The sequence below is a fragment of the Acomys russatus genome, chromosome 10, assembly GCF_903995435.1.
Source record: "Acomys russatus chromosome 10, mAcoRus1.1, whole genome shotgun sequence".
NCBI lineage: Eukaryota > Metazoa > Chordata > Mammalia > Rodentia > Muridae > Acomys > Acomys russatus.
In genome coordinates, this window is record NC_067146.1 from 55,485,510 (window position 1) to 55,497,923 (window position 12,414).

The 12,414-nt window shown below is 48.3% G+C and overlaps 1 protein-coding gene across 4 annotated transcripts in view; it reads left to right on the forward strand.

The window, feature by feature from the left end:
* Dpp6 (dipeptidyl peptidase like 6) overlaps nucleotides 1-12,414 on the forward strand; it is an 846,101-nt gene that overhangs the window by 788,854 nt on the left and 44,833 nt on the right. For all 4 annotated transcript variants that reach the window (XM_051152206.1, XM_051152208.1, XM_051152205.1 and 1 more), the window contains exons 13-15: nucleotides 7,423-7,530; nucleotides 9,431-9,522; nucleotides 10,865-10,912. In XM_051152206.1, coding sequence (XP_051008163.1) covers nucleotides 7,423-7,530; nucleotides 9,431-9,522; nucleotides 10,865-10,912 — 248 coding nt within the window. The remainder of the gene's footprint in view (nucleotides 1-7,422; nucleotides 7,531-9,430; nucleotides 9,523-10,864; nucleotides 10,913-12,414) is intronic.

Consider the following 12,414-nt stretch of genomic DNA (forward strand, 5'->3'; position numbering starts at 1 on the left):
AAGTCTTGTAAGAAAAATCAAAACAGACTTGAATCCAGAGAATCATTGCAGAGAGGGCTGGAGATGGAGCTCAGCGGTAGCACGCTTGCTTAGCGTGTACAAAGCCCAGGCTCCACCCACAACAAAGGAGCTATGACTAAGAAACACAGTTATGTGGGTTTTTTTTATTGACATGGAAGGGTCTATAACTGAGAATACAACCATCAGCAGTGGCCCCTGTGTTAGTTACTCACTATGATAAAGCACAATGACCAAAAACAAGTTATGAATCAAAGATTTTATTTTGGCTTCTGATTCCAGCTGGATAAGGGTCCATCATGATGGGGAGGCATGGAAGCAAGAGGGAGGCAGGTAGCAAGGCCAGGAAGCTGAGCGCTACGTCTTCAGATCAAACACTAAGAAGAGAAAGCCAGAGAATTGGGATGAGGCTATGACTTCCAAAGCCTGCCCCCAGTGACATGTTTTCCCCCCAAAGATGCTGCACCACCTCCCCAGACAGAGAACCAATTTCCTAGGTGTTTCTTAACCCAGAATGTGCACTGAGCACCAGCGTGCATCTCTCTGCTCCCTGCCAGTGGATGCAATGAAACTGGCTGTTCACATTCCTGCTGCCTTACTGTCCCTACCACGATGCACAGCACTGTCAAGCTGAATCAGAAAACATAACAACGACAACAAAACATTATCTCTTAAGTTGTTATTTTGTGTGGATATTTTATCACAGAAATTAAAAAGTAACTAGTACACATGAGATAAGGGGTTAATACTTAAATGTATAAGGAATTGAAACAACTCAAAAATGTTAAGACATTTTACTTTACATATATGTGTGTGTGCCTGAGTGTGTGTATGTGCACCATTTGAGTGCAATATCTACGGAAGAGAATATCAGATCCCTTGGAGTTGGAGTTACATACAGGAGGCTGGAAGTTGACGTGTGAGTGCTGAGAACCCACTTGGGTCTCTGGGGAAACAGCCAGTGCTCTTATTTGCCGAAACATCTCTCAAGCCCAAAGAGATGACTCGATTTTAGAAAAATATGCATGGCTCTATTTTAAAATAGAAAAAAATCCGAATATGCACGTCTCAAAGGCAGATGACACAAATGACCAACAGACACATGAAAAATACTCATCAGTAACCACCATAGAAACACAGGTTGAAATCACAGAATGAAATCACATCACATCAAAAGGATGACAGATGTGTCTTAGGGAGACTATGGGAACTCTGACTGTTGGCAAGAATAGACTTTAGGGAAGCCTCCAGAAAATAGCATGGGGGGTTCCTCAAGCAACTAAAAGTAAGCTCCCACTACTGGTGGTATCCAAAGGAAATGAGTCCTGTGTCATTGCACTGCAGTTCACAACAGCCAAGACAACAACCTGACTGTCCAGCAAGGGACAAAAAGGTAAAGAAGATACAAAGAAGGTGTAAGAAGGAAACATGGATGAAGCTGGAGGGCACCGTGATAAGTGACAGGAGCCAGGCGCAGGGGGATGAATACCACGTGTATCAATCACTCACCTCGTTGCTGTGACAAAATACCTGACGAATGTAACTTAAGGAAGGGAAGGTTGATGTTGGCTCATGGTGACAGGAAAGTCATGGTAGCAGGAATGTAGGGCAGCTGGTCACATGACTGAACCCACAGTCAGGAAGCACAGAGGCGAATGGCGGTACTCAGTGGGCTTCCTCCCTTTTCTATTTTTATTCAGTCAGGGAACCCAGGCCAAAAGATGGTGTCAGCCAGTTAATCCTGTTGGGAAACAACCTCACAGTCAGGCCCCAAGTTGTACCTCACCAATGTTCTAGCTGTTTCTTCATCCAGTAAAGTTGTCAGTCAACTTAGCCACCATCAACCCCATGTTCTTACTCGAAGGACAGGATAGGTGCTTATTAGGAATGTGTGATGCTGCGGGATGTTGGTTGGTCTCAGTTTTTTTCAGGACAAGTTAGCTCAGGAGATCCTAATGCACAGCCTAGTTCGATCGTCAATGTACTACATGCTTTACATTTACGTGGAGCTGAAGAGATGGCTGCTCAGTGGTTAAGAGAGGGTATAGGACAGGAGCCTACCAAAGATGTCCTCTGAAAGACTCCACCCAGCAGGGGATCAAACAGATGCTAAGACTCACAGCCAAACTCTGGGCAGAGAGTGGAGAGTCAGTCGTATGGAAGAGTGGAGGGATAGAAGGACGCAGAAGGGCCTGCACAAACGGATGCACCAACCAAAGACAATGCATAGAGAGAACCTAGACCCCTACCAAGATATAGCTGATGGACAGCTCATTCCCCTAGTAAGGGGAGGGCTACCTCTGACATGAACTCTGGTGCCCACTATCTGATCACTTCCCCTTGGTGGGGCAACCTTACTGGGCCACAGAAGAAGAGGATACAGGAAATTCTAATGAGGCAGGATAGGCTGGTGTCAGATGGTGGGAGAGGAGGGCTCCCACTAGAGGAGGAGAACAGGGGGAAAGAGGGAGGGATGGAGGGTGATAATGGGAGGATATGAGTGAGGGGGTAACAATCGGGATTAATGTGAATAAATTATAAAAAATAAAAATAAAAAAGTAATGGCTGCTCTTGCAGAGGACGCAGGTTCCACTGCCAGCACCCACATGGCAGCTCACCAAGCATCTGTAACCCCAGTTCCAGGAGGCACCCTCTGCTGGCCTCCAAGGGATCCTGCATGCCCACGCTGCACATAGTCACGCAGGTTTCACACACATACACACAAATTTTAAAAATAATGTATAACTGGATGAAATGAAGACATTATAATTCATGTATTCATTAACTCCATTCGGTCATTCTTAAATGCATACACATTTTAAAATAATATTTTATTTAATAACTATAATTTTTGTCAGTTAAAAATATTTAGCTATAAAAACTTAAGCCAGCTGCTCCACTTAAGCATATGTTGTCCGTGGCATGTATCAGGATACCCATCCTTTCATCAAGGCTGAGTAATACTCCTTGTGTGGATCTACCACAAATGTCCACTGAAGGATCCCCACCATGCTACCATGAGGACAAGACGCTGAGTGAAAGAAGCAGACACAAAAGGCCCCCTGTAGTGTAGGCTGTTCATATAAAACATACACAGAAACACAAAGCTGGCCAGTAGACGCCAGGGTGGTTGTTGAGGCTATTTTGGTTGGGAGGGGGGAGGGAGGTTTCAGCACTGAATGCTGGGATTGCTCTGTCTTGTTAAATGCTGTACTTGGGATTCTCGCCTCCTTAGATTCTTTTTGGAAACAAACCATCTAGGGCACAGCTGTCAGTGATGTTCCCACCTAGACATGCAGATGGGATGGCTCCTAAGTCCCGAAGCCTCAGACAAGAGGGGAGCCGGGGAAAATCAGGACAGGGTAGAGCGAGCACAGGGAGACTCAGGGCTGGGTTGAAGGGAGGTAAGGACAGGCTCCCGGAAAAGCCAGCTAGAAGTGTGTTCGGGGCAGAGTACAGTTCAGTGTCCTTGCACCCTACCCCAAGAGACTTCCCCGGGGGAGCTACTTCCTATCTGGTCTCACTCCAGTCCCTGGATGGACACACTGCCTTGGCCTGGGGTTCTAGGGGGTGGAGCCTCCAGCTGGCCTCTACTGTTCACCTCCTCTTCAGCCTGGCAGAGTGGCCACAGCGCCAGCATCAGCTGTAATTCCCCATTTTCTGACTAAACATCTCACCACATAGGAGAAAACCACCAGCTCAGGCACAGGGTGTGAGTTCTGAAGTCCTGGACAGCGCTCAGAAACATAGAGACAGAGAAATAGTAACACTAGATTAATCGCCTTTACTGTTTTAAAATGTAAATGTCTAATTAACCAAGCAAGTGGCTGATACTTGAAGATGCAATCACTTTAAATGTTTAAAAAAAAAAAACTAGAAGTAGAGAAGATACCTACATGATGACTTGGACACCCTCAATGCCCATTTTATTAAATGTTTTCTTAGAGCACTGTGTTCTCTATGGGAGTATCCTTTCTGGGATGCTTTGTGGCTATCAGGCTGCCCAGCCATTCACACGGGATAGGTGTGTCACATCCCAGCCAGCTATGAGAAGCTACAGTGAGTCTAACCATCTACACACTATGGAACTCTATGAGGGGGTCAGAGTTGATGACCTACATATACCATTGCCTGGGACTCTACAAGGGGGTCGTAATTACTTAAGCTCCAGAGAATTCCAATTTCAAACAGCTTCCCATTGCATCCTTTTCCCCTAGAGGGATCCACAGACATATTTTCTAAATTGATCTGCATCTTTCTGCATCCTTTTAGGGCTGCAGTGCTGTTGGGCAGCATAGGAGCCTGTGTAAAGCTGGGCTGCTGTCAGCTGCCAGGGAGCCTCTGGCTGCCCCTCAGGATATCAAGCATTTCTCATCAGAGTCCGCAGACACGACCCAGGGAAATACACTGAGGCCACACTCCACCACCGATCCACCTCCTGTGTGTTGCAACAGTTTGCTGCACACAACCCAGAAGACCCTGCAGACCCGGGGTGGTGGTGGGGGAAATCCTGTCTGCTCCAATTGTTCAGCTTCCCCACTGTGGTGCCTGCAAGCTGGTTGGCATCTGCCACACCATAGCCATCTTCATGCCCAGGCCTCATCACCTGCCCTTCTCTCGCCATCCCCTTCCTAAAGACCCCAAAGAGAACCCCAGAAGCCAAAGACAGGATACATATGTGTATACCCCTACCAAGAGCCCTCTCCTCTGAGAATATGCCAAAGAAATAGTAAATTTCATCTGGCCACACGGATGCCTATCACTGCTGCCAGACTGGCAAGTTGGCCCTGTTACAGATCTAGGAGGCCCTGCCCAGCCTCACACGCTTGCTGCCTACCTCACAACACTCGTCTTGTGGGTGAGTTTTGGCTGTCTCACATCTTCAGCCAGATATGTGGCTGATATCAAACTCTGAGCTAGAAGGTCAGAGGATAGAAGCTATAGAAGGAACTAGCAGAAGCCACAGAGAGACCGTATTGCGTGAAGATCCGCTGTGGCGAGAGCTGGTGGTCAGGCAGCATAGAAAGGAAACCAGAATCCCTCCATGTCAAACAAGAGGCAGAACTGATATGGAAATCCTGGTGCCCAAGTCAAAAACATCCTGCACTTTGTCACTAAAATTTGCTCTCTGGACTGCAGAGGTAGTTCAGCCTATAAAGGGTTTGCCATGAAGGCATGAAGAACCGAGTTCAAGCCCCAGGACCTACACAAATGAACACAAGGCAAGGGGGGACATGTTCGGAATCCCAAGACTGAGAAGATAGAGACAGGAGATCCCTAAGACCTACTGGCCATCCGGTCTAACCAAATCAGCATACGCCAGGCCAATGAGAGACCCTGCTGCAGAAAACAGGGTGGACAGTGTTCTGAGGGAGGACAGCCAAGATTGACCTCTGTTCTCCAATTACACACACACACACACACACACACACACACACACACACACACACACACACACACACACAACTTGTTTACTACATGAGCAAGTTTCCAAAGGCTGCCCTTCTCTGCACATTCTGGAAGCCTCCAGAGAGCAGTGGACAATGACTTCAGAAGCCTTCTTAACATGAGTACAGTGCTTCTGTCCAGAATAAATCATATCACTTTTAATCTCTGTCCAAAGTGCAAACTCTTCCCCTGCAAAACGAGGGGACTATTGCCTCATCCAGCCCACGGTTGGCAAACAAAAGTCCATCTAAAAAGCCAAATTAACGGCTGCTCTCTCCACTCCCTCTTCTGTTAAATACCACACTCCCAACTCTAAATAGAAAAATCAATATTTGCAGATTAAAGGTTTCATTTTTATTGCAAATATTCATGAAGATTAAATGTCATTTTAATCACATGTTAGTTCATTTCTCTGAGCACATCATATTTGCATGTGTTCCTTCACTGTGGGGAAATGAGTTTTTCCTGGGCCAGCTGCGTTTTATTTACTGTTTGTTCTTATCCCTGTATTATCAGGAAGCCTCTTCAATCATATATGTGTGTGTGTGTGTGTGTGTGTATACACATATGTATATATATGTGTGTGTGTGTATATATCATATATATACATAGATAATATATGTGTGTGTACACACCACACACACACACACACACACACACACAATATCTTAGCTAGTAATTGGAGTAACCAGCTAATTGTTTACTGATACAAAGTCCAGACTTTGCATTCAGAATATGAGAAAGATGCTACTGTACCAAAGTCACTCTGCTCGTCAGTGGCCACTTCCCACTAGGGCAAGCTAAGGGCTGTAAGTACCTGCTCAGCTCTTGGGGTGCCAGGAGGAGTGTGGTAACAGGACACTGCTCAGGTCATATTCAGCTGGTAGCCCTGACCCTAGTTGTTTCCAAGGAAACCTGTCTAGTGCTCAGACCAATGCGCCACCTAGCACCTGCCTCTTTAGGATGTCCCCAGTGAGAGCCAGGCCCAGGTGGGTTCCCTGATGTCTGAGTTTTAAAATAGATATAGTTACTCTGTGTGGGGGTGGGGGGGGGGGGGGGGGGGGAGGGGAGTTCCCTTTGGGTGTGCCTCCTTAATGGGTGATTTAGTGTCAGATGGGTTTTATTAAGGAAAAGGGTGGAAGACAGGACTAGAGGGAAGGGTAGGGTTTATGGCAAGTCTTCCCAGTTGACTTTGAGCTGGTGAGTGGCAAAAGTCAGTGCAGCAGCTTCTGGTGTTCAGGGGTTTCACAGCCGCCACTGAAGTCCAGTGTGTGTCCCTGGGCTTAATTCCCACCTGTGAGCTGTGCCTGGTGCGTGCACAGCCCATTTCTCCACTGATCTGTACACACTGTGGATAACAGAGTTCTCTGCCTCTGCCGAGATGTGCATGTGCAGGTGTGTGTGGCTACATGGGTGTGCATATTTGTATAGGTGTGTATTTGTATAGGTGTGTATAGGTGTGCATATGAATGCCCCTGCATATGTGCATGTGCCTGTGGAGGTCAGAGGTCAGTGCTGTCCTCAGCTGCTCTCCACTTTATATTTTGAAATAGGGTCCCTCGCTGAACCTGGAGCTCACCAAATAAAATAGTCAGACAGGCCAATAAACTCAGGGGATCCACCGGTCTCTGCTCCCACAGCTCTAGGGTTACAGACCCCTGCTGCTACAGGCTGCTTTTTACATGGTTCTGGGGATTTGAACTCAGGTCTTCAGGCTTGCACAGCAAGCATTTAACCAACTGAGCCATCCCCAGGCCTGGTCTGTAGACTTGGGTGCCCCTTTCTCCCTCTGCTTTTAGAAAATCAAAGGTCTGACTTTCTAGCCCCAAAGAGACCTTCAGCTCCCTCTCTCATTACAAATTACACACAAAACACCTGAGGGTGCCCCTTCCCCCCACTCACTTTCTGTGCTCCCAGGAAGCTTTGTGTTGACTGGCCTGTCACCCTTGTCCACAGAATGAAGAGCCTGTATTCTCCAAGGATGGCCGGAAGTTTTTCTTTGTCAGAGCAATCCCGCAGGGGGGACGGGGGAAATTCTACCATATCACTGTGTCATCTTCCCAGGTAAATCTCGCTGCCTTCTGTGCTGGTGTGCTAACCTGGGAGGCTGGTGCTCACAGATGGGTTCTGAGGCTGAGGGCAGCATGGCACCGTCTAAGTTCGGAGGCTCTGAGCAGGGCAACGGCCAGAGTCCAGATTCTCTATTGATGTGCAAGAGCATAAACATGGCATATGACATTTCTAGAAATGACAGAGGCACACAGGAGACTAGAGATGACCGATGAGTTGCCTGTCTGCCCTTAAGGCAGATCTGGCCTTAAGGATATGGTAACTCAAAGTCCCCTGTTCTGGTCCAGCAGCTTAGGATGAGTGCTGCCCAGCAGGGACACAGATGTCTGGTGAATGCCTCCCTGGAAGCACAGTGGTCCAGGAAGAGCTGCCTGGACGCTGAGCTTTGAACTCTCTGCCCTGAGGCAGAAGGTGATGAAGATGGTCATGTGCTTGACATTCTGTGTCACCAACCCCATCCTCTTGTGCAGGTTTGGTTTTAAAGCTGGCTGACGTTACCAAGAATGGGACAAGTGTATGAAATGTAATTGGAAACACCATTGATACAAAGTGGGAGACTATACATACACACACACACACACACACACACACACACACACACACACACGAAGTGAAGTGGGAGACTATATATATATATATACATATATACATATACACACACATATATATATATATACATATATATGGACCCAGAAGAAAAACTACCGGACCATCCTCTCAAGGAATATCTGGGAGGAAGAGGCAAGAAGGGCCCTGAAAAGCCTCGGGTAGGAATGATGGCTACTCCCAGCTTAGGCAGCCATTTCTGTTTTCAAGCCACTTAGTCACATGATTTATGGGCTGTCCAAAATCTGATTTGATCTGTTCACTTTCTGGCTGGGGTCATTTCAAGCAAGATTTAATTTTTTTCTGATGCTTTTATTGAGCCCCAGTCTCTAGAAGCCTGCGGATGATCAGAAATCGCTGAGAATCCCTTAGCATCCACCTGGAAGTGATTCCCACCCTACCCCAGGCACCCGCTCTGCCCTGACTTCTGCTTCCAAGCCCAGGATGGCCTGAGGCTGCACTGCCTTCCTGAATCCACATCCACCCTCAGGTCCTCACACACACTGCCTGCTCCTGGGTCTACAGGCCCACATGTTGGCCTCCATCACCTGAGTTAGGTTCCATCCCCGCTGCACTGGCTACCCAGGGCATATGCCATTCAGAACAGCTGCCCCTGGGTCTGCAGACCCATGTGTTGGCCTCCATCACCTGAGTTAGGTTCCAATCCCTCCTGCACTGGCTCTCCAGGGCATATGCCATTCAGGACAACTGCCCACAACTGTACCTCAGCATCCCAACTGAAATTTGAATATTGCTTGTATCGGGCATCTGATGGTAGGTTCTGGTGACTACAAGGCAGGCCTCTGGGTGAGACTTGAGAACTCTGCCAGGTGATCAGGAGTCACACTCAGTCCCTGTGGCACCTGGCCCCCAGCAGGGATGGCAGAGATAGTCAGAAGAATTACACTGGGTTCCTCCCTTCCTACACCTCCCCTGATTCTGCCTGGTCCCCCCCCACACACACACACACACACTCTTTCCTCCATCTTGGGTCCTAACACAAACATTAAATTCACAAATGTATCAGCCTTGGGTATGTGTCTGTAGAAGAAGGTGGGATGAGGTGCCAGGAACAAGCCCGACAGAGGGACCACATGGTATTCTCATTGGTTGCACTCAGACAAGGATGTGAGCACCAGAGTGCATCGCAGAGGATTCTGGATGCGAGCCAGGCTGTGTAGACGAGAAGGAAGAAGGGGTGGAGATTGCCTCACACTGAGAGGCTCCAGAATGATGCACAAGAGCGGGGGCCCAGTGTCTCCTTCCTGACGTCTCATCTGTGTTTCAGCCCAACAGCAGCAATGACAACATCCAGTCTATCACCTCTGGGGACTGGGATGTGACCAAGATCCTGTCCTACGATGAGAAGAGGAATAAGATGTGAGTAAGACCCGGGGGTTGGATCCCAGGAGCCGTCTCTGACTGCTAGCAGATCTGCTTCTTATTTCTAGTTAAATATGCTGGAAGAAGGGAAAATGCAGCTCAGAGGGCTTCCCCTCCCCTCCTAGATCATGGCACTTACCCGGCTCCATTGTGAGCTCAGGCCTGACTGGCCGACTCCCAAAGCTACAAGGCTGACAGAGGGAAGATTGCACACACCAGTAAGGCAGCAAGGGTTCAGAAATGTTGCTCTGTGGCAGCTGTTTGCTGAGTGTCTGTGACCTGGGCACTGGCTAAGCACATCTGCAGCATGGTCTCGCTAATACTATGGTTATATGTTATGTGGTTGTATGGTCATATCCTTGCCCATTTAAAAGAAAAACAAGACATGTGCTGGGAAGATGGCTCCATCATTAAAGTGCTCACTATGCAAGCATAAGGACATGAGTTCAAGCCCCAGGACCCACATGAAAGAGCCAAGCATGGTGACATGTGCTAGTAATCCCAGTGAGAGGGCTCTGGAGCTCATCACCTAACCAGTGAGCCAAGGCCCAGTGAGAGATGAGTGTGTGTGTGTGTGTGTGTGTGTGTGTGTGTGTGTGTGTGTGTCTGTGTGTCTGTGTCTGTGTACTGATTTGACCAAAAAAAAAATAAGATGGGTAGCTCCTGAGGAGGGATACCCAAGACCATCCTCTGCCTCTGCAGGCAAGTCCACATGTGGACACCTGTGCACATATACACAAACGTGCACACACATGAAATAAAAATAAATGCCAAGGTGCAGAGAAATCAAGCTGCTTTGTATAGATTATTCAGCAGCTAACGGGAGTCTAGGGGTCTGTAGGCATCCAGGCCCAGCCCTGCACCTGATGAGTTCTGCTCTGCCTCACTGCTCACCCAGGAGGCACTCTCAGGCTTAGGAGAGGCAGACATGCATGCCCCAGACCGGGTTTTATGGGATTGTATAAAGTCTCTCCTTGCCCTTCAGGAGTTTACTAATCAGTAGGGAAACTGCGTGTTCACAACTAGGTATGCGCTGCCACTGCCCTCACTGCTGTGTGAGGACTCATTGCTCGAGGAACAAGGTCAGAGCAGGGGGCAGCTGAAGCTGACACTACTTGCACCAGTGTGTCCTTCTGCGTGTACCACCTGGCCTTCTGCGCCTGTACCACCTGGCTTTCTGCAGCTGTGGTCATGAGTGTGGCCAGATGTAACATAAGCATCATTCATTTTATAGGCCACAGTCCCCCACGAGACACCATGAAGATGCTAGGGGAGGGCTTGTGGCCTGCAAATCTGCTCTGAGGCATGCTAACCCTGTATACCTTCCCCATTCCCACAGCTATTTCCTGAGCACGGAGGATCTGCCACAGAGACGACAGCTCTACAGGTAACTCGCTCTCACTGCAACAGGGGCCTCCTGGCCTTACAGAATCACAGCTCTGTAGCAGCTCATGGGAGGCAGCAAGGACAGCTGAGTAACCAGAAAGACTGGGAAGAGTGAACAGTGGAGAAGCCAAGACCCCAACTCCTGTTTCTGTTTGGTCAAATCGGTTCACTCACTCACACACATACACACACACACACACACACACACGCTTCTCCTCTTGAGGGACTCTGCCTATCTTGCTCCTATATCCAAGTGCTACCTTGTGAGATTGCCCTTATCTGTGTGTTTTCGGGAACAGCCTAGTCTGGTTTTGGAATCAACCAGTGGCAGAGTGGAGAGGAGGCTGGCTTTCCCATCATGCTCCATGCTTGCCGTGTGATGGTTCAAGTTCCATGAGTTCACATAATGTAGAAAATGGATGAGCATGTTATGAACTCAGAGAGGGGCCAGATCTAAGATCACCCTCTCATCCGTTCATCCTGTTAACTGCCTGCTCCTGAGCTCATGGGAGGGAGCTTTGTTCTGAGGTAAACTTGATTTCTACCAGTTAGGAGGAAGAAAAGAAGAGCCATGGGTCTTTGTAGGCACCTCTTAGCTAGGAGGGCTGCAGACGGCTGCTCCCTGAGTCCACAATGGCCACTGGATGGGACCAGTGGGGACCAGAGAGGCTAGAGAAGCCCCCAGAACACGGAGGTCTCCCCTCAGCCAATGGACTCTTGTGCTGAATATAAAGCTGGTGTGAGTGAGCAGGGCCCTGTGATCATGGACTTGCTTCTCTCTGGAGACCGTTCACCACTGTGGGCCTACTAGGATCATGAAAATCAGGCTACCCACTTTTATAAAAAGCAAGAAAGCAGCCTTCTGCTCCTCCCCTGTGACCTGTAGCATCAGAAGCTTGTGTTCTCTCTCCCATAACATCTTCATTCTCAGCAAGAGAGGCCCCACATTAGAAGATGTGCTTAGAGGGGAACATTCCCAGGGCTGTGGGAAGACAGGAGTTTCCTATCTAGATCAAGCCTGATGATGGTGGCCCTGGGTGGCATCTTCAATCTGTTTCTTTCACTGCCTTCCTCATCCCCTAACAAGCAGCAGCATCACCACCATCTGCTGTCAGGAGAACTGGGATCTTGAGCCAATCAACACTAGTTCCTTGACATCTACACAGCCCCTTCCTTTTGCCTTTGGCACACAAGGATTATGGACAACCTCTCCACTGTTATAAAATTGCCAATCATCTGTTCAGAGAGTTACTCACATGGCTACAAAGTGCCTAGTGATCGTGTCCCTGACCACTGTAGGTACCTACAATTATTCAAAGTGATGGCATCTGTGATTGCACCAGTTGACAGTAACCATGACCCCACCAGGTGATAAATGGTAACCATGACCATGTGATAGTACCCATGACCACACTAGGCAATGACACCCATGACACACTAAACAATGACACACATGATCACACTAGGCAATGACATCCATGACCACACTAGACAATGACACCC